The 27,934-nt window shown below is 43.5% G+C and overlaps 1 protein-coding gene across 2 annotated transcripts; it reads left to right on the top strand.

Moving 5' to 3' along the window:
* The first annotated feature begins 580 nt into the window (after positions 1 to 580).
* On the top strand, positions 581 to 27,598 carry MAP3K8 (mitogen-activated protein kinase kinase kinase 8). Of its 2 annotated transcripts, none has more exons than XM_010811244.4 (8): positions 581 to 994; positions 5,275 to 5,636; positions 14,184 to 14,351; positions 16,762 to 17,023; positions 18,538 to 18,644; positions 23,601 to 23,753; positions 24,480 to 24,726; positions 26,464 to 27,598. In XM_010811244.4, exons 2-8 carry the CDS (start codon positions 5,298 to 5,300, stop codon positions 26,592 to 26,594), a joined length of 1,407 nt encoding a protein of 468 aa, XP_010809546.1. In that variant the 5' UTR covers positions 581 to 994; positions 5,275 to 5,297; the 3' UTR covers positions 26,595 to 27,598.
* Positions 27,599 to 27,934: the final 336 nt, after the last annotated feature.

Genomic DNA, 27,934 nt, shown 5'->3' on the forward strand with positions numbered 1-27,934 from the left:
CTCTAGATGAACTTTGAGCTTCTGCCCCAGCAGGATAGACTCCCAGATTCGACGCTGGGGTTAGGAGGAAATAAGGGCAGACATACTTTGGTGTCGGGCAGCATCACCAATAACTAGTTCGAATGAAGGCCGGAAAGAGCGAAACCAGGTTTTGCTGGCGGCGATCCCGGCCCGGGTCCAGGGGTTCGCCCTTACCCCATACCAAACTCCCCTGGTTTGGGCTTACACTGCGGCCGCCTCTCGCGAGCCCTGGAACTTGAGTGGGTGCGGGGTGGAGGAAGGCGCGGAGCACCGCGCTGTGTCTGTGACCTGAACCGAAATCTGAGCCCAACACCAGCACGTTAGGAACTACGATCTTCCTTCGGGGACAGGGTGCCGAGTTGCGGTCGCCCTTGCCAACTCCGCATCCGGGTGCCCTCTAGCACCCTGGCTGCCGGGTAACCCGGCTCAGAGGGAACTCGTAGGTGTTTTCCCAGGCCTAGGGCCGGTGCCGCGCGGTACTCCGTGTCCCCGGGAGGCGTGGCGAGGCCGATTCCGCTCAGGGCGCGCCCCTCCCCTGCCCCGCCTCCAGCTCCGCCCCGGGCCCCGAGGGCAAGTCGTGGGAGGGGGAGGACGGAATTTCCCAGCGCGGGGGCTCGGGCTGCCCCGCAAGCCGGCGGGCTCTTTCTGTTTACGGAGAGAAAGGGGAAATGGAAAAGGCGGGGAGGCGGCGGCTGGAGTCTGCTGCGCCGCCCCTCGGCCGGCTCAGACGCCGTGACTCAGGGGCCGACGAGGGCGGCCCGGGAGCGCGAGCTGCTCCGGGCTCATTTGGCAGCTCGGACCTGGACTGCTCGCCACGCTCCGGGGCCGGTCGCCCTGGCTCCCTGTTCTGCTGTCGCCGGGCTTGGGGACCCCGGAGCGCCCGGCTCCCGGGGGCTGCCCACCAGCTGCGACGAGAGCCGTCGGGGGACCGCGGCGGGAGCGCTCCGCTCGCGGGACCGCGCGGAGGCCGCAGGTAACGCAGACTTTGGGGGCTCTGGGGTATCGTTAGATCGCAGCCCTGCTGGGTGCCCCGGGGGTTCCCACCCTGAGATCCGGGGAGCCCCGGCATCAGGGCGTGGGGGTGCGGGGTGTATTCCGGGGCTCCAGGAGGTAGGAGCTGCCCTCTTCCAGCTGCGGCGCTCCTGTGCTGCGCGCGGGTAGTCGCTGCAGCCGGCACAGCTGGAAAGCACCTTGCGCAAGGGTCTCTCGGGGCGCCGCCCCCGACTCCTCCCCCTTCCTCCTGCTTCCCGGATCCCGAGTGCGCGGGCAGAGCAGGTCCCGGCGATGCACCCGGAGGCTGGGGCCCGCTGTCACTGCGCCTCCCGCCGCGTGCGCCACCTGCACAGCTGCTGTCTCCCTGCCCAGACCCGGTGAGTGCACCCCGGAGGCGGGGGCCCCCAGCTGCCCCTCGCCCTAACGAGGGTTGCTCTTCTAACTTAACTTGCAAGCCCTTTAAGGCTCCCTTCTCTTTAAGGAAAGAGACGGGAAGAAGGGAGTAGGGGTGGGGGCTGGCGGGACCGAGAGACATGGAAGAGCTGAAACTTAAGTTTCATGCTTGTTCCGTGGACCGTCTTCTGTGACTAATAGGGTGATTATATCAGGAGACCAGTGCTGGGTTTTTGGCCTAAGAAAGAATCTTCAGGGGAAAAATGTTATTTCACAGATGTTTCCCCGTGGAAATTCAGTATTCAGGATTGCGAAGTTTAAAAGGAAGAACGGCATACAGATTTTCCCAAAAGTTAACTGTCTTTACGTGAAACACTGCAGTCTGTTTCACTTTGGGAAAGACATATTTTGGACTGCTCTTAATAAAAACAGGGAAAGAAGCGCTAATTCAGTTGGCTTCTGTATCTGTGGCCTGAGTTGTAGGTACTTGCCAAGTAGAAGGTTATCTGACTCGGCAAACGCCCCCAGATCTGATGGGTGGAGGTTTGTGTGCAGTGTTTCGGACTGAGGTCTCCTGTAAGGAAAATTGGAGAGCTTCATTCTGGGGCTTTTTGAGAACAAAAATATCATTAGAGAAAGTCTTCCTGGATGTGTGCCCCGAGGGGCAATGTAATATTTTGGCAGAAAAATGTTTTAAATGGGAAGTACCACAGGGTATAATCATCCTTTTGTTAAGTAGGAACTTAGGCCAGTCATGTTGGCCATTTTCACTCACACTTGCCAGGAAACCCTCAACTTTTGTTTGTGTAGATAAAAGAAGCCAGGAGTATGCCATTTATGTTTAGGAAAAGTATTTCCTCTTGATTGTATTGCCAGTGTCAGAAATAATTAAGAGCAGATAATTTTGACTGTGGTGGTGGTTTAGTTACCCAGTCGTGTCTGATCCTCGTGACCCCATGGACTATACCCTGCAGGCTCCTCTGCCCATGGGATTTTAGACATGGACAAATGGGCAGAATTTTGACTATATCTGCCCATTTGTCCATGTCTAAAATTGGTATACTCCCCAACTGCAGTAACAACCAGTGATTTAATGCAGATTTTTTTTTTTTTAACTGTAAACTGTGTGGAGAAGGGTCCTTGTGGCTAACGTGGAATACAGATACCTTCACCATTCACACTTTTTCTAGATGGCTACTGATGGTGAATAACTAGGAAATTGTTAGCATTTTGTCTGCCTAGTTAAGGCCTGAAAGTGCTACAGCTTTTGCTCAGACCTTTAGTGGATGAACTGGTCATCAGGGTTGCCTCGGGAGCACACAGATTTGCGTGAGGAGGGTGGCGTTGCTAAGGAATTAGTGGCACGGAAGACACACTCCTTCACCTCCCTGCCCTCCCTCTGTGCATTCCCTCCCTCCTCTAGCTTCCAGTTTACGGGTGTGTGTGTCTCCGCCTCTTAGGTTTTACATACAAATGCTCCAGACTTTCTGGAGAATATAAGAACCAAAACCTGCCTTTCCACTCTCTGGATCAGCTGACCTGTAAACTGTCTGGACCTTTTTCTCTCTTTCTTTAACCCTGTTACCCCGGGAACTTTATTTTCTCTCTGGCCAGCCTTTTGAGAAGTAAACCTAGCAGCTTTGGAAGTTTTTAGCCAGTGGGATCCAAAATTGGGCTGTTTTTGTTTTAATTCCGTTTTTGGTTTTTTTTTTTCCTGTAAATTTTGCAAGTAGAAACTGCAACTAAACAGCCCCATGAAACCCAAGTTGAAGGTTCCTCCATTAACCTAAGAAATTCCTTTCAGAATTCAACAGACTCCAAGACCCTAAATCAGTCTTCCTCCAAGACCCGCTAGGTCTCAGAGAGGGGGGCTTCCTTTGCTCTCTAGATGCAACTATCAGTGATAACAGCCATCAAAACGTTTCATAGGTTTCTTTCTTTTTTTTTTTCTTCTTTGTCTCTTATTTTAGAAACGATCTTTAAAACCTTGCTGCAAAGAAGTGGGGGAATAGGTAGCCACATCCCATTTGCAGATAAGAAAGCTGCTCTGTTGAGGTATCTGCAAAGCCAGGAATCAGACTCGGTCCTTTGCTTTCATGCACATCATAGCAGCTGCAAAAGACACAGTTGATTCACTGTGTACCAGACTCTGCACCTAGGACCTTGTGCTCTTGAGCTCCTTTGATCCTCACAACCACCTATGAAGGACATGCTGTTATTACTTGCATTTTACAGATGGGGAACGTTGATGTGCAGTGGGGTTAAAGAGGGCTTTGCAGGTGGTCCTGTGGGTAAAGATTAGCAGACAGAAAAGGAGAGGCTAGAGATTGGATCCCCTGCAGTCTGAGTCTAGGTGGGGTGTCAGACTGCAGTATCTTACCTTCTTATCCCAGACACTGTTTGTAGAGCAGAAATTGATCCCCCAGTAACTTAATAATGGCACAAAATTGCATGGTTCATTTCTCCAGTGAAATTCACCAAGAGGTCTGTGTCTGGGTCTTGTGGGCAGGGGACCCTGACGTGGAATATTTCCCTGGGTTTGGTGTGCGTGCTCCAGGTTGATGGGAGCCTGTGGCTTTTATTATCCCTGTGTGCATTGAAGGCTTATGCTTTTAAGAACCTGAAACATCTCTCAGAGAGAGGCTGCTTCCAGGAGTGCAGTAGTTTAAGTAGACATACATACCTTTCTATTTTCTTGGTCCCTTAAGTCCTTTTATCTTTAACCCTTTGGGATGGGATTGTTCTAAAATCCTGTGTTACAGCCTCACAGTTTACAATTCATTTCTCTTCATTTTCTTATTTACAGATCCCCAAGTATGGCTCCTGATGTGTGTAAAAAACTGAAATACAGTTTTGGCTAAGCAGACTTAGTTGACCTTGTCTGTGTCTTGCTTATGATAGATTTGGCTGCCCTGGCCTCTTACCACAACTTCTAGAGAGTCATTGATTTAGATGTTATATGAACCCTCTTGAATCTGCGAAATGCATGCTTTGTCCCGTTAAAGAGTTCTGGTCACAGGAGGGGACAGCTGATTACAGGTTAAAAGAATCTTCTCCTTTCTCATAGCCATCCTCAGCAGAAGGAGAATTTGAGGTTTGCTGTCTTCCTTCTAAGTGAGCCGTTTAATTTATTTGCATCAGAATTATTCCTGAAACTTGACTTACCATCACCAAATTTGCTTAGATTAAAATCCATTTGAGATGCTTCTGGCTTCAAGACCTGAATTTTATTTGCAAAGCTAGCTCCTGAATTTGGTAAAGGAAATTTTTTTTAAAGTGTATTTCTATTTTTATTTTATGTATTTATTTATCTTTGGCTATACCATGTGGCTTGAAGAATCTTCATTCCCCTACCTGGGATTGAACCCAGGATCCTGTGGTAAAAGGGCTGAGTCCTAACCACTGAACTGTCAGGGAATTCCCAGAGAGTTTCTTTTCTTTTTAAATTCACCCAAGGCCTAAAAGTCACAGAGATCATGCAGAAAGGGTTGCCCCTTTTGGGAGAGCAGCAGGTTGGAAACTGTCAAGACCCAGGCGCCTCAGCTCCTGCTCCTCAAGTTCATACTTGAATTTAGTGAACGTTTATTTTCAGAGGCTACAGCTGATGCCAGCAACTCAGTGAGTAAATGGGTAGGTAGTGAGTTCACTGGATCTCAGGTTTCCTCTCTGTAAAATCAGCGCCAGATTAAAGGTTATCTCAGGTCCCTTTCTTCACTGTCTGTGCACTTGACCTCACACACCCTGTGGCTGGAGCCCCTATTTTATGAACAAAAGCATATAGAAGTCTGTACCCAGTCCATCTTGTCAGTTTCCTGTTGATCGCAAACACACACACAGTAAAGTAAGTAGTCGCGCTTTCTTCTGCAGACTCTTTGGAGAGCCCAACAGTGATGGAGTTCATGAGCACCGGGAGTGACAACAAAGAAGAACTCGATTTATTAATGAAACATTTGAATGTGTCCGATGTGATAGACATTATGGAAAATCTTTATGCAAGTGAAGAGCCAGCGGTTTATGAACCCAGTCTGCTGACCATGTGTCAGGACAGTAACCACAACGAGGAGGAGCGGTCTGAGTCTCTGCTGCTCAGTGGGCAGGAGGGGCCCTGGTTGTCCTCAGTCAGATACGGGACCGTGGAGGACTTGCTAGCTTTTGCAAACCACATATCCAACACTGCGAAGCGTTTATACAGACGCCGACCTCAAGAATCTGGAATTTTGTTAAATATGGTATGTTTTTTCCTCATCAGTTGAGTGCTGTGTGTTCAGCTTCCTACTCCTGCTACATTTAATGCTGAGTGGGATTTGAACGTTGTTCAGACTGGCTGCCAGGTACAGTTTTTAAAAATGGAATATCTGTAAGAATGACCTCCGTGTGAAAGATGCAAAAAATACAGCCTTCATTAAAAGTTTTGTTTAAAGAATCTTCTCCATATTTTAGAAGTAGTTCTACAAATAGGTAATTAAGAAGAATGAATTTTAATTTCATTATTCACTAAAGAGCTCACTTGTCAATTAAGTCAAAGAGAAAGGCTTTGAGACTCATGTGAGAGGGGAATAAAGACTTTGTCTTTATATATATATATAATATAGTATAGTTTATGTATAATTTTATGTTACAGGTGTACAATATAATGATTCACAATTTTTGAAGGAGATACTCCATGTATATTATTTTAAAATATTGGCTATATTTCCCATGTAACACAGTATATCCTTATAGGTTATTTTACACATAATAGTTTGTACCTCTCAATCCCCTACCCCCTTCCTTTCCCTCTACCCACTGTTAGCCATTAGTTTATTTTCTATGAGTCTGTTTCTTTTTTTAATATTTATTAATTTGTTTTACTTTTTAGATTCCACATATAAGTGATATCATACAGTGTTTGTGTTTGTCTGACTTAATTTCACTTAAAAGCATAATACCCTCCATGTTGTTGCAAATGGCAAAATTTCATTCTTTTTTATGACTGAGTAGTATTCCGTTTTGTGTGTGTGTGTGTGTGTGTGTGTGTGTGTGTGTGTGTGTGTACCACATCTTCTTTATCCATTCATGTGTTGACAGATGGTTAGATTGCTTCCACTTCTTGGCAATTGTAAATAATGCTGCTGAGAACACTGGGATGCATGTGTCTCATTGAATTATTGTTTCCATTTTTTTCAGATATATGCCCAAGAGTAGAGTTGCTTGGGAATATGGTGGTTCTCTTTTAAGTTTTTTGAGAAACCTCCATCCTGTTTTCCATGGTAGCTGCACCAATTTGCATTCCCACGAACAGTGTAGGATTCCCTTATCTTCACATCCTCATCAGCATTCGTTATTTGTGTTCTTTTCGATGATAACCATTCTTACAGGTGTGAGGTGATATCTCCTTGTAGTCTTGATTTGCATTTCCCAGTGATTAGAGATGTTGAGCATTTTTTCCTGTGCTTGTTGCCTATTTGCATATCCTCTTGGGGGAAATGTCAGTTGAGGTCTTCTGCCCATTTTTTAATCGGGTTGTTATTTTTTTGATGTTGAAGAACTGTAGGAACTGTTGGTATATTTTGAATATTCACCCTTTCCTTATTGGTAGTATCATTTGAAAATATTTTCTCCTGTCCAGTAGGTTGTCTTTGTGTTTTGTCCTTGGTTTCCTTTGCTGTGCAAACGTTTTTAGGTTTAATTAGGCCCCATTTGTTTATTCTTGCTTTTATTTCCTTTGCTTTAGGAGACAGATCCAAAAAATATTGCTATAATTTATATCAAAGAATGTTCTGTTTAATTAACATTTTTGACAGCTGAATTTTTGTGCCCCTCTTTTGTTACATCTTGAAACATCATAGTATTAGTACTGGCTAAATTCAATTCTTGTAGAAATGTAGTTTGTGTGCAGTAAGTAGTTATCCAGAGATGCTCTCTCTTTAATTGGTGAGGTATGAATGACAAGGGATATATTTGTTTAGTTATCCTAAGTATGCAAATAATCTAAAATATTGTGACAACACTTAGTTGCCACAATAGAAGATCAGGTGATGTATTGGGGTGTGGTTAGTCTCTTAGTGTGTCAAAGGTGAAGGTAGGTGCTGGCTAAAGGTGATCTAATTTTTGGAAAAGAACAATTCTCAAAGGAGTGGGTGGGAACTTGCAAAACATGCTTACTGATGATGAAAGCACCTCAGTTTCCTTTGGTGCATATAAATGGAAAGATGGTTAATATATGGAGGGTGGCGTTGAACAAGTAGAGTCTGTACCAAGTACCTAATTATTATTATTATTTTTTGTGTACCTCATTTGTTTAGTTCAAAACAACACAGTGATTTAGGTCAGCTATGTAGCGAATTGTTTTGTTAGAAGCCAGCTGTGTTCACCTATCGCTCAATTGCCAGCAAGATTGCAAAATCATGTTTTACAAAAAAAAGTAAAGGTTACATTTTGCATTGTTGTATGACTTGCTTTGGTCTGGATATGCCAAAGTGTATTTGATACTTAACTTTGTCTTGAGAAGAGTACTTCTTTTCATACATGGAAAGTCATAATTTGAACTAGGGGTCATACCTGTTTGTCTTAGCTAAAATATAGCTGGAGAACTCTGGTTCAAAATAACATATATGTCTATGATCAGAAACATAATGGTTTATGTGTTTGTTTTTTGCATACTTACTTGTTAAAATGATTATTTTAAAGGAAACCATACAGAATAAACACATTGTTTTTGCTTGTAAATATGTAGAGACTTCCCTTCTTTCCCCTGGCCAATCAGACTGATGAGAGATGGGCCGTAGAATTGGGAATGTGCGGAAGGGAATTCGGGGAAATTTCATTTCTCTGCTTTACAAGATGATGGCTAGTCATCTACTGAACACGTTGGTTCCAAGTGTACCTTCATACGGACCACATGCTCCCTTCCAGGATTTGTCCATTCGTTTGCTAGACAGAGCTCAAACATCTACAGGGCATGAGGTGCTTTTTCAGGTGCTAGAAATACAGTTTGTGTTTCCTGGTCGCTTTCTGTGTGCTGAAGGAGGCAAGTAAACATGTAATTATAATGCAGTGTAACATTTCTCAATACAGCTACGCCCTGATCAGGGGAATGGTCAGGCAAGATACCTCACATAACCATGAGGGTTGATAGGAGGAAGGGAGAACATTAGAGAGGCCTCCAAGAGGAATTAAAAAATAATTTTTTTTCCCCCTTGTTTTTGGCCACACCATGCAACTTGCAGGATCTTAGTTTCCCAACCAGGGATTGAACCCCGGGCCCTGGCAGAGTGGAACTGCTGAGTCCTAACCACTGCCTTGCCAGGGGAATGCCCCCCAAGAGGAAGTGATGTTTTAATTACTGAGTTGGAATCAGCCAGATGAAGGGGATGGAGAGCAGAGAATGTTCCAGATGGTGAGATTGGAGGCATAGATACATGGTGTGTTGCTGGCAACTAACAATCACAGCACCATGGAATTAGACAGGGTGGAGGGCCCAGGAATTACAAAAATAACCTGTAGCACAGGCATGTGAAACGGTGGTCTGCATGTGTGTGCAGGTAGCAGCTATTTTCCTAAAAATAATATTTATAAAGATTCCTCCAACATCCACAGGACCTGGGGAAGAAACGTGAGGAGACTAAGCCAGGGAATGCTTTGTATGAGGATGCTACAAGTTACCTATAATCTAGACCAACTCTCACCCACATCTGAGATTAATAGCCTAAAATGAATTCTCAACACTCAACTCTTGGGTGATTATTGGGAAGCTGAAGATCCCTAAGGAGCTCACTCAGAGGTGTGGGTGTGTGGTGCTGAGTGCTGCTCCTCAGGGCTTAGTCACGGATTCCTGGCTTCTCAGTCTTAAAAAACCTTAAAGATACTTGAATCAAGCTCTCTCTCTGAGGCTTGGCTCACCCCATTCATCATCTCCAATAATTGCTGGGGCATTTTCGCCTTTGCTTGGAAAACTGTGACAAAGCATGCATCATATTCTGGGGTGTGTGTGGTCATATCAGGCCAACTGATTGCAGAGAAGTCCTTCCTTAGACGGCACAAGCATTTATGTGTGAGCCCCCTTAGTCCTAGCCTTACTTCTTGGCCATAAAAATGGGATGAATCTCATAGGTATATGCTGAGTAGTGGTAAAGAGGCCCTTGAGTTAAAGGGCCCGGCATGTATCTCAGCTCTGAAATGGCTTAGGTGACACCAAGCCAGCTACTACAACCTCTGTGCCTCCGTTTACTCATTTGTAAAATGGGTAAGTGGCCACATTCTCCACATGGTTGTTTGGGGCAAATAATTACAAGTGACCTGTGTGCACATGGTGAGTGTTGAAAGGACACAGGCCACTGTGGTTGTCACGCCCCTTCCTTACGACAGTCCTCCCAGTGTTTACAAAGCTGCACGTCTTCCCTCTTCTTCCCTCGTCCCCACGTCTTCCCTCTTCTTCCCTCGTCCCCCACGTCTTCCCTCTTCTTTCCCCATCACTCCTGGCTGTGCCTGCCCCTTCCTGCGCACTGTGCTGTTAACTTTCCTCCTCCTTGGGTCTCAGGCCCCAGCCAGTGACCATCTGATAGCCCAGAACTTGAACCCGGCTGTCCCTTTGCTGTGGGACCAGCAGGGGAGCACAGAGCCAGCTTGGCCTTTGTTCTAGATCCCTTATCTCTCTTCATGTAGCCCAAGGTCACATCCATTTTCTAGCTACCACATCACCCTTATGGAATCATTCTCACTGACTTACCTACTCAAATGCTGTTTCTGGGCTGGTGATGTGTCATGCCAATGGCAGTGATCAGGATAAATAAATGGACAGCATAGGGGCTTCCCAGGTGATGCAGTGGTAAAGAATTTGCCTGTCAATGCAGGAGACGCAGGAGATGTGGGTTCAATCCCTGGGTCAGGAAGATCTCCTGGTGAAGGAAATAGCAAACCACTCCAGTATTCTTGCCTGGAGAATCTCATGGACAGAGGAGCCTGGCGGGTGACAGTCCACGGGGTTGCAAAAAGTTGAACATGACTGAGCTACTGAGCGCGTGCGCGCACACACACACACACACACACACACACACACACACACACACGGACAGCTTGCCTCCAATGTCTGCACTTGAATGTGGCTTTAGTACATGGAAGAGTTGACAGAGATAATGGACAACAGAGATTTCCAGAAGATTATTTACTTGGGCTGCTAGAAAGAAGAAGAAGAAGGGGAAAAATATTTCAAACCCAGATAGGGAAGGTCTGGGACTTGGGAAGATCCCAGGACTTGCAGAACCACATACTGGCCAACACGTGTGTGTCACCCTGCACGTTCAGGGTCTGTCATCAGAGATGGTGTGGAGAACTCTCAGGGCATTCAGAGAAGAATGTGGGGAATGGTACACTGGGATGAAGGAACTGCAGAATTTGATCTAAAGAGGAGAAGGCCAAGCCGTCTCAGTGGACTGTAAATTAGGCATTTGGTCACTGGGTTCAACTTTAATTACAACCTCTGGAAAACTGAAGGCTCTTATCTAAAGAATAGGAGCTGTGGCTTGAGGTCAGACAGACCTGACTGTCACTGCCTACTGAATTCCTTAACCTCTTCAAGTCAGTTTCTTCATCTCTAAGTGGAGATAAAGAGAGTCCTTACGTCACAGACTTGTGCGAAACTCATGTGTTAGTGTTGAAGTACTCAGCACAGTGCCTGGCCCAGAGCTAGCACTCAGAAGATGGCTAGTATTGTTACCCTTATCCTCTCAACTAAGAGGACACTGGGCCAGAGTGGGTTAAAGCAGATTTGAGTTGAACAAAAGTAAAACTTTCAAGTGAAGTCAGACAAAGACAAATATCCCATGATGTCATGTATATGTGGAATCTAAAAACATGATACAAAGGAAATTATTTACAAAATAGAAACAGACTCAACAGATGTCGAAAACAAACATATGGTTACCAAAGGAGAAAGGTAAACAAACATGGTTACCAAAGGAGAAAGGTGAGGGGAAAGGGAGAAATTAGGAGTTTGGGGTTAGCATGTACAAACTGCTGCATATAAAATAGATAAACAACAAGGACCCGCCATATAGCACAGGGGATTCTACTCAGTATCTTGTAATAACTTATAATGGAAAAGAACCTCAAAAACAATATATATGTGTTTATGTAACTGAATCGCTATCCTGAACACCTGAAATTAACACAACATTGTAAATCAACTGTACTTCAGTGATTAAAAAAAAAAAAAAAACTAAAAAAAAGTAAGATGTTTTTTTTTCGAAGGCTGCTTAAACCCTGAAGTGAGCCCTGGAGAATCAAGAGCAATTGGATCTGTAAATATTTAATAACAAGGAAGAGGCGGTAAAGCCAGTGCAGCCGAGTGCCAAGAGCACAGTTCTGTCTTGAGGACTAAACCCACCATGTCCCCAGCCTCCTGTAGAAGTGGCCTCCAGGAACTTGAGGTGACGCTTCTTGAAATGAGGTCATATTTAAAACTTGGCAAGACCATGGTCTCTGCTTAGTTATGGTCCCTCTCGAGTCTTGCACAGCGGTCATGCTCAGTAAATGCTAAAGTTTTGAGTGTGAGTAACTTCACATTTCTAAGTATGAGCCTCTTTCTCTGTTTCATCCCCTGACTAATAGTGCACATGTCTGTGGGGTGTAGTTACGATTAGCAATAATTGGTCCCGAATGAATAACCCTTACGGTCACCAGGGTTGTTCCCAGAGCAGGGTCGAGTAAGCAGCCCAGTGGGTCTGGAGATGAATCGCTATCTTCTCTCCCCAAGTGATCCGCATTCCCCTGCAGCCTCTTCCGTTCTTGAAATAACTTTGTGTCACTTTAATAGTCTCATAATTCCCGAAGTCATAATATTACTAATGACTTGTAGGTAAAACCTGTATTTTTGGGATTCTAGCCGGAGAAGGCAATGGCACCCCACTCCAGTACTCTTGCCTGGAAAATCCCATGGATGGAGGAGCCTGGAAGGCTGCAGTCCATGGGGTCGCTGAGAGTCGGACACGACTGAGCGACTTCACTTCCACATTTCACTTTCTTGCATTGGAGAAGGAAATGGCAACCATCTCCAGTGTTCTTGCCTGGAGAATCCCAGGGACGGGGGAGCCTGGTAGGTTGCCGTCCATGGGGTCGCACAGAGTTGGACACGACTGAAGCGACTTAGCAGCAGCAGCAGCAGCAGCCCTTGAAAAAAACCGTACACCATTTTTTTTATAAAAGGAATGTGCTCCAGGTCACCTCTCTTGTGAACTTATTAACTTGTTTTCATTTTATTTATTATTATTTCTCCCTTTAATTTTTCACTCTTTAAAAATTGAGATAGAGTTTCTATGCAGTAGAATACACAGAGGGCTTCCCTGGTGGCTCAGATGGTAAAGAATCTGCTTGCAATGCAGGAGACACAGGTTTAATCCCTGGGTCAGGAAGATCCCCTGGAAAAGGAAATGGCCACCCACTCCAGTATTCTTGCCCGGAGAATTTCATGGACAATGGAGCATGGCAGGCTATAGTCCATGGGGTCACAAAGAGTCAGACATGACTGAGTGACTAACACACACACACAGAATACAAAGATCTTTAATATCCAGTTTTGACATGGGTACATACCCTTATAATCCATACTGCTATCGAGATATCTCTCTCTTAATTTTTTAGTTATTATTTTTATTTATTTATTTGAGTTGATTTACAATGTTGCATTCATTTCAGGTATGCAGCCAAGTGTTTCAGTTATGCTGTATATTCTTTTTTAGATTCTTTTCCCTTATAGATTATTGCAAAATATTGAGTGGTGTTTCCTTTGCTACACAGTAGATCCTTGTTGGTTATCTATTTTATATATAGTAGTGTGTGTATGTTAATCTCAAACTCCTAATTTATCCTCTCCCATTTCCCCTTTGGAAACCGTAAGTTTGTTTTCTGCTTTGTATATAAGTTCATTTGTGTCTTTTTTTTTTTTTAAGTTTCCACGTGTAAATGATATCATGTGGTATTTGTCTTTCTCTGTTTGACTTCACTTTGTATCATCTCTAGATCTATCCGTGTTGCTGCAAATGACATTGGTTCATTCTTTTTCATGGCTGAGTAGTATTCCATTGCATATATATGTACCACATCTTTATCTATCTTAGGTTGTGGCTCTCAGTTTTTGAGTTAGCTGTCTTGTTCAAAGTGTCTGCTGACACTCAGAGCTCAGGGACTGTCTGTCTCTTGTTCTTGCCTCCTCAGCACCAAACATAGAGCCTGGCCCATATCATGCCCTCAGTAAACATTAAATGAGTGAGTAGATGAGAGAGAATTCTGCCCTTGCTTTATTTATCTTAACTTACAGCTCTGGCAAAACACATTGTTTCCCAGAATCCTCTGTGATCATCAGTTCATTTCCGCACTCTCTCTGTGTGCGTCACCTCTGAGTAATAGTTATGCAGACTAACAGGTTAGCACATTTTAATTGGAAACCAGTCAGCTTGCGTGTACAGGTTACATTTCTGCAATCTTTATTTTCAGCCTTTTGATCACAACAATCAGGGTGCCTTAGATAAACCATTTTTAAAGTTCTCTTTCGCAATGAATTACTCACATGCAGATAGAAATACGATCAGGTCTGGCCAGTGACGTGTTTCTGTTACATGCTTTCTCTGTCTTGCTGAAGCTCTAAATATAGCCTCTGTACACTGTTAGGATTACATACAGTGACATTCATTTTTCACACTGCGTGTAAGAATGTGTTCTAACATAACCAGTTCCTGAAGGGTGGGTCTTGGAAGAGAACCTTGCTGAAATTCTCACCCTCCTGCGTGTTTGCTTTGTTGTAGGTAATCACTCCTCAGAATGGACGCTACCAGATAGACTCTGATGTTCTGCTCATCCCTTGGAAGCTGACCTACAGGAACATTGGCTCCGATTTCATTCCTCGGGGGGCATTTGGGAAAGTGTACTTAGCACAAGATATAAAGACTAAGAAAAGGATGGCATGTAAATTGGTATGTACTTCATAACCAGACACGGTGCCCTGAGTGTTGGCGTTGGGGCTTTTGTGTGTTTCTTTACCCAAAGCTGGCTACCCTTTGACTGCCTCTTGTTTGAGGGTACTCAGTCCAGCAAAGCATCTGTGTTTTATAGATAGGCTTCCTACCTGGGATCATTCAATCCCCAAGTCTACTTAAGTACAATAGTTGAATTTAGTCAGTTTGCGCTGGTAAAAAAGAAGGTACTAGCTTACTTAGCGCCAGCTTGGATGCCTGCATCCTTCTTGTGGTATGATGGGGGAGGGAAGCTCTCCTGCAAGAGCAAATTTATTTGCTGCTGTTTTTAATCTCACCCACAGGGGAGGGGACTAGGCAGGGAAGTAGACACTGTTCAGAAAGCCACAAGACTTCTCAGGACTACAGATTAAAGGGCTGAATTTATTTATTTATTTTTAAAATATTTATTTATTTATTTTGGCTGCACTGGGTCTTAGTTGCGGCATGTGGGATCTTCGCTTTGGCATTCAGACTCTTAGTTGCAGCATCCTGGATCTAGTCCCCAATCAAGAATTGAACTTGGGCCCCCTGCATTGGGAGCGTGGAGTCTTAGCCACTGAACCACCAGGGAAGTCCCCAAAGGCTAAATTTAAATAGACCAGTATTGAAGATACCCCATCTCTTCTTATTAAACATTCAGCACCCGCTGAGGTGCCCTCATTTTGGAATACTGGCCTGATTTGCCAAAGTGAGCAGGCACACACCCTATAACCCAGCAATTCCACTCCTGCAGGTGCCTTACCAGTAGGCATGCATCCACGATCCCCAGAAGCCATATGCTGGCGTGTCCATAGCAGCACTGTGCAATAGCCCCAAACTGGAAAGTTTGCAGATGTTGAAATGTGGTATATTTATACAATGCAATGCTGTCCAGCAAAGAGAAGAAGTGACTTACAACTGCAGTGATATAGATAAATCTACATTAGGTGAAGCTAGAACAGCTGGACACAAAACAGGATCCGTTCTATGAGATTCCACTTATACTGAGTTGGCCAAAACATTTGTTCAAGTTTTCCCATTACATCGTGTGGAAAAACCTGAAGGAATGTTTTGGCCGACCCTATATAAAGGCCCAAAAGGCTAAACAGACATGTTGGAAATCCCGTCTCTGGGTGTCCCTGGGGAGCGGTGACAGGTAGGGGCCAGCAGGGGGTTTCAGGGATGCTGGTGAAGTTCTGTTTCCTGATCTACATGGTGGTTACATGGGTGTGTTCGGTTGAAAATTTATTGAGTGTGATAATCTGTTTTGCATTTTTGTGTACGTCTCTTACACTTTAAAGTTTTTTAAGGGCAATGAAATAGACTCACTTTTGATTTAACAAAAAACAAAATAGAAAATAATGACACTATCATCTCAGTCACTCTTTTCATCATGAGGGCCTCGTTTGTGCCTCCATTAAGGTTGACCCAGAGCATCTGTTATTAAGAGGAAAAAATGAAGTAATATAGTAGTTATTTGAAGGTTGCATTTAGAAAGAGATATGTCCAAGTTAAAAAAAAAAAAATCTGGAGACATTTTTTTAAAGCTCTTAGAGCCAGAAAGTGTTCTGTTTTTCAGTTTTATCACAAAAGACATGGCAAATAGCTTTGTGGGCTGTTTTCCTTGCAGTCCTTATATTTAATTTTTAAGCTGTGTGTTTTCTTAAAAAAGAGAAACATGTAAGATGATTAACAACCCCAAACAGTTCATAAGGATGCAGGCTAAAGAATGAGACCCCTTTCCTTGCAGCAGTTACCATTAATGGGTTCTTACACGTCCTTCCAGAAAATTTCTATGGACATGTGTCTGTATAGTGGAATATTGTTTTACAAATGCGAACATAATATATGCATTTCTGCATCTTGCCTACTTCAGTCTAACAGTTTATTTTGGAGGCATTCCTGTCATGTAAGAGTTACTTCTTTCTTTATTAATGACTATTGATTTTCCATAGAATAGATGGTCAGTGCTTATTTAAATGCATTGTTAGAACGTGAACTGTGAGACTAGAGACAGTGTTTTATGACAAGGAAGACTGAAAATAATGACCCAAAATCTAGGTAGCATAGAAATTCCATGTATAACAGATGGGAAATTACCTTCTGTGGGTCAATCATGAACAATTCTTTCATTGGTGTCTCTACTCTAAATGAAATTAGTATTTTATTATTTTGTCCTTTATTTTCTTATTTTGAATTTTTTCACCTTATGCAGACATTAATGTAAAGGCAGATCCCAAGTAAACATTATCTTTACTCTGGAGTACAATTTCATAATACATCAGAGTATCCTTGAGGGCATTTGTTTGCCTTCTGGTTGACCTATATTGTGTATATTTTTCATTATCCTGGGGTTGTTGAGGATATTCCTTGTGCTTTTGTGTTCTAGATCCCAGTAGACCAATTTAAGCCATCTGATGTGGAAATCCAGGCTTGCTTCCGGCATGAGAACATCGCCGAGTTGTATGGCGCCGTTCTATGGGGTGAAACTGTCCATCTCTTCATGGAAGCAGGTGAAGGAGGGTCTGTCCTGGAGAAACTGGAGAGCTGTGGACCCATGAGAGAATTTGAGATTATTTGGGTGACAAAACATGTTCTCAAGGGACTTGATTTTCTGCACTCAAAGAAAGTGATCCACCATGACATTAAACGTGAGTTATCTTTGGATGTGTCCCTTTTTGGCTTAAACAGACTAGCTGGACTTTAGGCAGATGGGCTCTTCTATTCAATATGAAGGTCCTTGATGGCATGAGGACTGCCCATGGGTCAGGAATATCTCCTAGAAGGAAATGGCAACCCACTCTAGTATTCTTGCCTAGAAAATTCCATGGACAGAGGAGCCTGGTAGTCCATGGGGTTGCAAAGAGTCGTACACAACTGAGCAACTAAGCATGAGCATGGTTGTTTTCTAAGAGTAAGAGATTGTGGGGAAATACATAAGGGAGCTCCACTATGAATCCTTAATATCTAAGCATAAAGTGGGCTAGCAAAACTTGTACTGAGAAAAGTTGGGTATTTTACTTTTTAGTTTTAGAAAGTGGCTTGATAATAGTACACAGTATATAAAATATAAAAAATATTTCCCACCTTTATTGAGAAATAATTGACAATATAACACATGTGTAAGATGTACAGTGTAGTGATTTGATACATGTATATATTGCAAAGTGATTATCATGATAAGGTTAGTTAACACATCATCCATCTCATGTATTTATAATCTTTTTGTGTGGTGAGAACTTTTAAAATCTGCAGCTTACAAAAATACCATACAGTATTGGAAAATACCCTGATGCTGGGAAGGATTGAAGGCAAAAGGGGAAGGGGGTGGCAGAGAATTAAGTGGTTAGGTAGCATCACTGACTCAGTGGACATGAATTTGAACAAATTCCAGGAGATAGTGGAGGACAGAGGAGCTTGGAGAGCTGCAGTCCATGGGGTCACAAAGAGTCAGACACCACTTAGCGACCGAACAGCAACAATTGTTAACTATAGTCACCATGCTATACCTTACTTCTGGACATATAGTCCCAGAAGTTTTTCATCTCGTTACTGGAAGTTTGTACCTTTTTTACCACCATCCCAAATTCTCTTTCCCCAACCCCTGGCAACCACTTTGTTCTGTGTTTCTATGTTTGCTTGCTTTTTTCTTTTTTAGACTCCTCATAAAAGTTAGATTGTATAATATTTGTCTTTCTCTCTCTGATTTATTTAGCCATCAAGGTTCATCCATGTTGTCACAAATAGCAGGATTTCCTTCTTTTTTATGGCTGTATAATATCCCATTATATTAATATGTATCAGGCAACATATATGTGTATATCACAAAATTTGCATATGTATAAATCTTCTTTATCCATTCGTCCATTGATAGATGCTTAGCTTGTTTCCATGTCTTGGCTATTGTAATTTGAGGATTATTAATGACTACCTTCATTTATATCCACTTTGACTGAATGCTTGACAATTCTGAAGTGATTTTTACCTAAACTCGCACCCACATTCACCTTTCCCTTTTGAATATAATGCACTCATATCAATAAAGGAAGCATTTCAATGTATCTTTATTTGAAACCCAGTTTAAATAATGTTTCCATTTTGTTTATGGATAGATACACAATTTTTTACTAAAATTTCTCCTCTCTTTATTCTCCTCTCTTTATAGCTAGCAACATCGTTTTCATGTCCACAAAAGCTGTTTTGGTGGATTTTGGTCTAAGTGTCCAAATGACCGAAGAGATCTATTTTCCTAAGGACCTCCGTGGAACAGAGGTAATTATGTTCATCCAAAAAATGGGCAATAGCTTTTTTTTTTTTTTTAGTATTTATTTATGCTTTGCTGTCCTTGGGTCTTAATTGTGGCATTCGGGGTCTTTCTTTGTGATGCATGGGCTTCTCTCAAGTTGTGGTGCTCAGACTCCAGAGCCAGTGGGCTCAGTAGTTGTGGGACATGGCTTCGTTGCCCTGAGGCATGTGTGATCTTAGTTCCCCGACCAGGGATCAAACCCGCATCCCCTGCATTGCGTGGCTGATTCTTAACTACTGGACCACCAGCGCAGTCTGGCAATATCTTATCAACAGGAAAAATAAGATGTTCTATCATTACTGCAGAAAGGACAAAGAAGGGGAAGAAATCCATTACATTAAATCATTATTATCATGGGAACGTTTTTAATAAGCGTTCACTCTGTGTCGTGTGCTCATTTTAACACTTTATTTGGATTGTATTATTTTATCCTCACAATACTATTATCATAGGGAAATACTATTATTACCATTTTAAAATAAGAAAATAAGCTTGAAGAGGTTAAGATAAAGTGCCCAAAGTTATTTAGCTACTGACAGATCAGGGAATCCAATCTAGTTTTTTCTGAGTCTATAGTCTAAGGTTTAACTGCTGTGTAACTAATATGTACATTTTCAGTATAACAGTATTACTGCTTTGGTTCAGTTATAGCCATAATCGTCATGATCATTAAGAACAACATTTATTGAGATCTGATATTTTAGGTCTCTCTTTAATCCTTGGACTCTTAAAAGAAATCTCACTTATTAGAGCACGAATGAATCTTATTTGAAGGTATAAGCTTACTATAATATTCAACTCATTTGTGAAACAAAAACAACAAAAACAAAACTTTCCTGAATCTAAATGAGATTCAGAGAAATGCATTCATGAGCCTTCAAATAATATATTTAGCATTCACATTATTAGGCTGCATCGTTGATTCATATAGTGAGTGTCTGTTGGACATCTGAGCATTCAGGCTGCTGTGTATGCAAGGGATGGAACCCAAGACAAAGCCAACAAGGACTCCATTCTGGAGTTAGGACCGATTTTAAATTTACCTGGATTATTAATAAATGACCAGCCATTTAATTCACAGTCAGTTATGATGGGTGTGGGGTTGGTTGCATCTGGGAAGGTACATGGGGGTAGAATCTGCCTTCCTGGCCCATCTCCATGACAATGAGGTGTTTAGCTATCAGAGTCCCTCAGCCCCATGTCCTTCTCTGTTGAAAGTGCCCTCAGGAAGCGAAGAGGGGGCAGTTGCTGAATCTTTGCTTCAGACAGGCCAGATTACCAGGCCAGTCCCTGTATTAATCAAAAGATGAACTTTATTTTAGCTAGTAAATGTATTGCATTTACTATTACAGTGCAAGGGTTTCCCCAATGGCTCAGCGGTAAAGAATCTGCCTGCAATGCAGGAGATGCAGGAGATATGGATTCGATCCCCGGGTTGGGAAGATCCCCTGGAGGAGGAAATGGCAACCCATTCTAGAATTCTTGCCTGAAAAATCCCATGGACAGAGGAGCATGGTGGGCTATAATCCAAAGTGTTGCAAAGAGTCAGACACGACTAAGTGACAGAGTACACATATGCACGCAGTTGCAAAAAGAATTGTCTGCATTTTAGGCTGGGATTTTGTCAGCCTTTTTTTAATCTCCCCCCACCCCCCTCAAACTTTAACCTTTTTAATTTGTATTGGGGCACAGCCAATTAATAATGCAGTGGTAGTTTCAGGTAAATAGTGAAGGGACTCAGCCATACATATACATGTATACACGATGGCACCCCACTCCAGTACTCTTGCCTGGAAAAGCCCATGGACGGAGGAGCCTGGTGGGCTGCAGTCCATGGGGTCGCTAAGAGTGGGACACGACTGAGCGACTTCACTTTCACTTTTCACTTTCCTGCATTGGAGAAGGAAATGGCAACCCACTCCAGTGTTCTTGCCTGGAGAATCCCAGGGATGGGGGAGCCTGGTGGGCTGCTGTCTATGGGGTCGCACAGAATCGGACACGACTGAAGCGACTTAGCAGCAGCAGCAGCAACATTCTCCCCTAAACCCTCCTCCCATCCAGGTTGTGTAAGCCTTTTCTTAACTCTCTTAAAGCAGACTTTCTTGGGCAGCAGAAGAGATCTTTGGTTTTGCTTTTATTAGTGAACTTATTCTGGAAGAGATCTTTGGTTTTGCTTTTATTAGTGAACATATTCTGGAAAATACTTGGGAGAGGATCCTGGAGAGTTGTCTTCGAGCAAAATAATATTCAGAAAACTGTAGACCTTTTATTTTAAGCATGTTTTAGTCTCCAGATCTTGGGAATACTTCCCCAAAGCACAAAATCTAATAAGACTTAACACTTCTGACATGATTTCTTTGGAAATACTTCAGCATGTTTTGGCAGTTGTCAGATGTTCAGATATGTGACACTCTACTCCTTTTCCTGGAGCTAGTTTGAAAAACAAACTATTTATGGTTTTAAAAGATGGAAAATACCTTTCTCTTCCCGGCAGGATGATCAAATTGGACATTTTGCAATAACTGAAGAAAGACATCTCCTTTCTGGGATTTTCTATCAGAAGAGTGTGTATTTGAGTATGAGATAGCAACACAGTGTCTATTCCTGAATAGGAGTTTGGATTGAAGTATTTTCACCAAATGTTAATTGCTTTCTATGAAGTGCTAAACTGGCCTTGGCGTTCCTAGCTATAAAAACTCTTCTGATCCACCCGGGTTTGTTTATTGTATGTCTGGCACATGTAATTGTAGTGTGGTAGGAAGTGTGCTGATGAGTTGAGATGTAGAGGCCACTTCTCAGAAAGCTTGTTTTGACCTCTCAAAGAGCAAGAAGGCATCATTAATCAGGGTCAGCCGTGCAGATTCGCCTTCCATTAGAACTTGATCATTTGGTTTTATCAGATGTCTTCTGAACCCCCGAGCCGAGCTTCCAAATACAGACGCTGGTCACCCACGGTCTTCCTATTCAGGGCATGATCTTGTAACTGTGCCATGCGATGCACATACAGGGTTAATCCAGCCTGTCTTTAAACCATTGTTTTGGAATTCCCTGGTACAGAGAAAGAAGAAATAATGAATGTGAAAAAGCAATTCGAGTTCCCTTGATAGCCTTGTTGCTTTTGTAAAGTTCTTATATAAGGTCACATGTCATCATCAAGTACTTGGGGACATACAAACACATACACACACACACACAGAGTCTCCTTCCCTTTGTAATAAATGTGTTGGGAGGTAAAGGCCTTGACACCCCCACCCCAAGCCCTACCCCGCCGAGCTCTAGGCTCCTGGGTCCATGCCTAAGGGTGCACAACCCCCAGAGAGTCTGGCTTGGGTTCCCCTCAGGCCTGCTTTAGGAAGTGCCCTGAACCCCATGCCCTGCTACTGTGGCTCCCTAGAGCTTAAGGAGTCAGGAACTGGGAGCCATGGGGCTCTGGGCAAGGGATCTGCCCCTACCACATGCCACCCCACAACCCTGCCAGGGCCCCAGGCGAGCACACAGCTGCCACTGGTGACACCAGAAGTAACACTTTGCCTAATCCTTGCTTAGGAGAGTCGCCCAGGGTCGGGGGGAAGGGAGGCAGGCACCTCTGTTAACAGTTGTCCTGACCACTGAGCATGTTGCTCAACTTTGCGATTTTATTTAGTAGGAAAGTCCAAGGAGAGAGAGAGAGAGAAAAAAAAAAAAAAGCTAGTAAAGGAACCAAGCCCAGGCAGCCCGGAAGTGTGTTGTAGGAAGTACTTGAGGCAAGTGAGGTGGGGAAACTGGGCAATTTCCCCAGTTTTTGTAAGCCAGTTCTTTCTTTATTTGCTCTGAAATGTATTCTGGGAATACTCACCCCCCTCTCCATGTTCATGGCAGCATCCAAGGTTGTTAAAGCTAAATATTGACGGTGAGGGTAGGAACTGCACTGTGCCTGTACCAGCCATAAGGACAGGTCACTGGTGTTTGCTCTTTTTCTCTTTTAGAAACACACACTGCTTAGGGAAACCATTTCTAAAACGAGCCCTCCTTTTCCAGCATTGGCTCATAAAACCAACTTTCACAATGTGAACATGGCCTGCCTTTAATATTTAGTCACTGGGCTCCCTGTTGGGTAGAAATAAGAAGTGGTTCATAGAAATGACCCATTAGGATCACTTTTCCAATATTACACTTTATTTATTTGTTTTTGGCTGCTCTGGGTCTTTGTTGCTGCACAGGGGCTTTCTCTGGTTGCAGTGCGTGGGCTTCTCATTGCAGGGGCTTCTCTCTTATTGTGAAACACAGGCTCTAGGGTGCATGGGCTTTTCAGTAGTTGCAGCACATAGCTCTGTAGTTTATAGCACACAGACCCAGTTGCTCTGAAGCACGTGAAATCTTCCCGGACTGGGAATCAAACCCGTGTCCCTTGCATTGGCTGGCTGTACCACCAGGGAAGTCGTCCATTGCTACACTTTAAATTCTTCTCTTCTGTGTAGTCGGTGTTGATACTCTGGGACCTCTGCTGCTTTTGATGACTGAAGATAATTATCAGTTTGGCGTTTTAATGCCAAACATGAAATGAGGACGTGTATTTTAGTGTCCATTGAAATACAAAAGGAATTGGTATTTCAGTAGGAACAGGAAACATTGATCCTTGCTTTGCAGAACTTTGAGTGGGAGTGCCAGATGTGTTCTCAGCCGTGGATGGTTTGCTGCCTGGTCTGCCTTGTGCTCAGTCTGTGGGGAGAGGTGCTGTGAGGCTGCAGGGTAAAGCTGCCTGAGGCCGCACTGGTCAGTGCTACTCCTTTGCTGAAGGGAACACAGCAGGGACATGCTGTTCTCAAGGGATGAAGTGTGCAGTGGATACAGCGAGGGGCATGTACCATCTTCCAGAACTGGGTTAGGGAAATGGTGCCTAGACCCATGAGGGGGTCAGACTGACCTTCCTGCTTCTCTTTCAGATTTACATGAGTCCGGAGGTGATCCTCTGCAGGGGCCATTCGACCAAAGCAGACATCTACAGCCTGGGGGCCACTCTCATCCACATGCAGACGGGCACCCCACCCTGGGTGAAACGTTACCCACGCTCCGCCTACCCCTCCTACCTGTACATAGTAAGTGGGGGCAGTGGGGGGAGGGTGGGGTTAGAGCATCTCACCTGCTCAGGAGAGCTGCTCTCTCTCTGATAGCACACACATCTGATGGGATGATGGTGAAGTATGACCATCATCCTCTATGGTAACACTACTATATGCTCAGTATGCTAACCATGGTATGCTGACCATATACTAGGCTTACTAACTCTCCCACATGGAGGGATCACTGTATGGAAACCCATCCAGCTATGCCCAGGCAGAAATTATACACTATGCTGTTATACACGATGCCACTGAAAAGCATCAGAGTAGCATAAATCATTGAACTGAGGAAGTTGTATACGTTCTTTGAACACTTTCCAGAAAGACGGTATTAGATTCAAGATCCCCAGGGCAGCCTGGCACATAGTGAAACACGCAGCGCCCCCCCACCCCCGCCCCCACCACTCACCCGCCTCCTTTGACTATAGAGAAATTGAGAGGCAGGTGCTTCCCCGTTTCTGCACAGGGGCCTTTGGGCATTGCTTCTATGGAAAGCTGTGTATTCAGACCCCGAGTGTTTATCTCTGACTGCATTTAACCAAAAGATGGGTTTCACTCAGTGTCCTTAGGAAATGTTACTGAAGGGTATGAGCTGTGTTCACTTCAAAACAAAAGAGTTTCCAGGTCTTGTAACTAGAATACCTGTCCTGTCGAGGGTATATTTTCATGCCGTTGATGCTAAGAGAGCTGGTTTGTTCACAGATCCACAAGCAAGCGCCTCCTTTGGAAGATATCGCTGAAGACTGCAGTCCTGGTATGAGAGAGCTGATTGAGGCTGCCCTGGAGAGAAACCCCAATCACCGGCCTAGGGCAGCAGACCTACTGAAACACGAGGCACTGAACCCCCCCAGGGAGGATCAACCCCGCTGCCAGAGTCTGGACTCTGCCCTCTTTGAGCGGAAGCGGCTGCTGAGCCGGAAGGAGTTAGAACTTCCTGAGAACATTGCCGGTATGGACACCCTGCAGTGTGCGGTGCCCTGGCTTCCCTTCTTTTTCTGTCTCCATCCACCTTCTAATAGAACCCATGAACATGCCTGGAAAAACAAATAGAATTAGCAGGTGCAAGCTAGTATATGTAGGATGGGTAACAACAAGTTCCTACTGTATAGCACAGGAACCTATACTCAGTATCCTGTGATAAAGCATAATGGAAAAGAATATGAAAAAGTATATATATATAATATTTTTCATATTCTTTTATATGTATATGTAACTGAGTTACTTTTCTGTACAGCAGAAATTAATAAAACATTGTCAATCAACTTGACTTAAGTAAAATTAAAAAAAAAAACTGAAGTGACTTGCTGCATGCTATAAGTTGTTGGAGAGATTTCAGCAAGAATGTTAGCAAAAGCATATACCAAAAAAAAAAGAAAAAATTAGCTAGGAATTCCTTGGCAGTCCAGTGGTCAAGATTCCATGCTTCCACTGCAGGGGGCATGAATTTGATTCCTGATGGGGAAGCTAGGATCTTGCAAGCCATGGGGTGTGGCCAAAAAAAAAACACTCACAATTAAAAAAAAAAATCAGCTAATTTACCAGCAAGCCTAACTGGTTTCCAGTGCAGATGGAGGTAATGCTGTCTTTGAGAATTATCTCTGCCTTGCTTTCTCTTGCAACAGAGAAGAGTGTTTGCTTTTAAAAATAGATCAAGCATGACAGTTTTGCTGTTGACAAAGAGTGGGACTCTGTACAATGCAGTTATGATAAACTATGCCAGTTGTTGGTTGGAAACATCACAGCACTGATAAAATATTGAATTTGAAGGCAACCTGCATTTCTGTCTTCCTCTGCTCAAAAATCTCTCTTCCAGCTGTGAAACCTTCCCATTTAGGAAAAACGATACACATTCCAGGAACATTGGATATGCATGGAGAAGGGTTTCTATTTTTATTATGAAATCTGTGATGTTCTAACTCTGTCTGGGTCCAAACCCAGATGTCAAGCCTGGAATGCTTGTTTGCATTTCTTGGCTTCTTGTCTGACTTTCCTGTATTTGAAAAGAATCGTCTGGGATGTTGGAAAATGGGCCAGGATTTCCAGCTAATTTCTTATGGTTGTTGACTCTTTTTTTAATTCTTTTGTCTGTGCTGCATCCCATAAATTAGCCCATCGTGTTCAACTCTATGGCTTTTAGAAAAAATATTTGGCTGTACCCTGAGGCATGTGGGATCTTAGTTTCCCAACCAGGGATCGAACCCACAGCCCCTGCACTGGCAGGCAGAGTCTCAACCACTGGACCACCAGGGAAGCCCCCAATTCTATGGCTTTTTAATAATAATTCAACAGAGTTTTAATGCTGTTCCATTCGGAGCAGGCAATGGCACCACACTTCAGTACTCTTGCCTGGAAAATCCCATGGACGGAGGAGCCTGATGGGCTGCAGTCCATGGGGTCCCTAAGAGTCGGACACAACTGAGCGACTTCACTTTCACTTTTCACTTTCCTGCATTGGAGAAGGAAATGGCAACCCACTCCAGTGTTCTTGCCTGGAGAATCCCAGGGACAGGGAGCCTGGTGGGCTGCCATCTACGGGGTCTCACAGAATCGGACACAACTGAAGCGACTTAGCAGCAGCAGCAGCAGCAGCAGCAGTGTTGTTTTTGTTAAGTTGAGGGAACAGGCATCTATTATTGAACATATCCCCTGATCACTTATTTTATTTTTTCGATGTTTCCTTTTTCAGACTCTTCGTGCACTGGGAGCACTGAGGAATCGGAGATGCTGAAGAGGCAGCGTTCTCTCTACATAGACCTTGGGGCCCTTGCTGGCTATTTCAACCTTGTCCGGGGTCCGCCGACCCTGGAGTATGGCTGATGGCTGGTGGCGTTTGCCCTGAATTAGGACTCAACATTCATAGATCTCTGGGAAGCTGATTCTGCCAACTCTGCATAGGATCTTCATGGAGGGAATTGTATTTTTATTGGCTGGGCTCTTCAGACTCATGAATGTGACTCCATGTGGCTCCTGTGTGTTGATATGTGAAGCTACCCTTGGCCCGCTAGGCTGGAAAGTTCTCATTTCTCAGGTGGCATACCTGACTCTAAGGAAGCTGAGAGTTCACGGAAGGATCATTTCTCAGTGACTGATTCCATTCACTGTGCACTTTGCTCAAAATTTTAAGAATACCAATCACAAGAATAATATATTAGCCTACAATGACTGTTCTTGGTTCTATTAATAATTTAACGAAGGGAACTTCTTTTAACTCAGTGTATATATGGTGTATATTGGTATATATTGTATGATAACTCTTCAAGCCTTTGTAAATGCTGATAGAAATGAAAATCTTTATATTTGGGGTAAATAGAACAACTTGAATATTATAGCGATAAGCTGAGCTAGTGTCTTAAAAATGGCTAACCGGTGAATTGGGAGCCATGTAACAGCTGCCACTAGTGACAGGTTTGGTTCGGTTCCTATGGAAACATTTTGTACTGTACATGCTATGCTTCAGACATTTGAAACATGATGTTTTGAATGTGGATAAAACTGTGTTAAACCACATAATGTCTGTACATCCCAAAGGATGAGAATATGACCTTTAAGAAAAATGGAACATTTATAAATTCTTAATGATGCTACTTTTATAATTCTTACTTCTCTATTTTCTTGAAAGCATTTGTATATTAAAATAGCATACTGTGTATGTTTCATATCAAATGCCTTCATGAATCTTTCATACATATATATTTTTAACACTGTAATGTATGCGAGTATTCCTCCTTCAAGTATGTTTTTACATCATGCAAATGAAAATGATACTTTTATCCAACATGACCCATCAAATCAGCTGAATAAATTCAGTATTTTGCCTGAAATCTTGTAAAGAGTGTGATTCTCAACGGGCCCAGGGATGGGTTTTAGGGGTTGGAATAGAACTTGGAGGAGAACGTGTGCCATGAGGAGGCCAAAAGTGCCCGAGAGCTTTGTGAGCTTTGCACGTTGTATGTGTGCATCTCTGCTGTTGCTGCTGTATGAAGCCATGGTTGTCATCTGGATTATGTATTTTCAGTACATCGTGGTTGGGAAATAATTCTCATTGTGGTTGGGAAATAATTCTCAGCTGCTGGTTTAGGCTAAGTGTGGTTCGATTTTGCATCTTGTTTTTATACATTTATACCACCTCTGAATACCTGCTTGCATTCTCCATGCCA

This window comes from Bos taurus, chromosome 13 (assembly GCF_002263795.3).
Source record: "Bos taurus isolate L1 Dominette 01449 registration number 42190680 breed Hereford chromosome 13, ARS-UCD2.0, whole genome shotgun sequence".
Lineage (NCBI taxonomy): Eukaryota > Metazoa > Chordata > Mammalia > Artiodactyla > Bovidae > Bos > Bos taurus.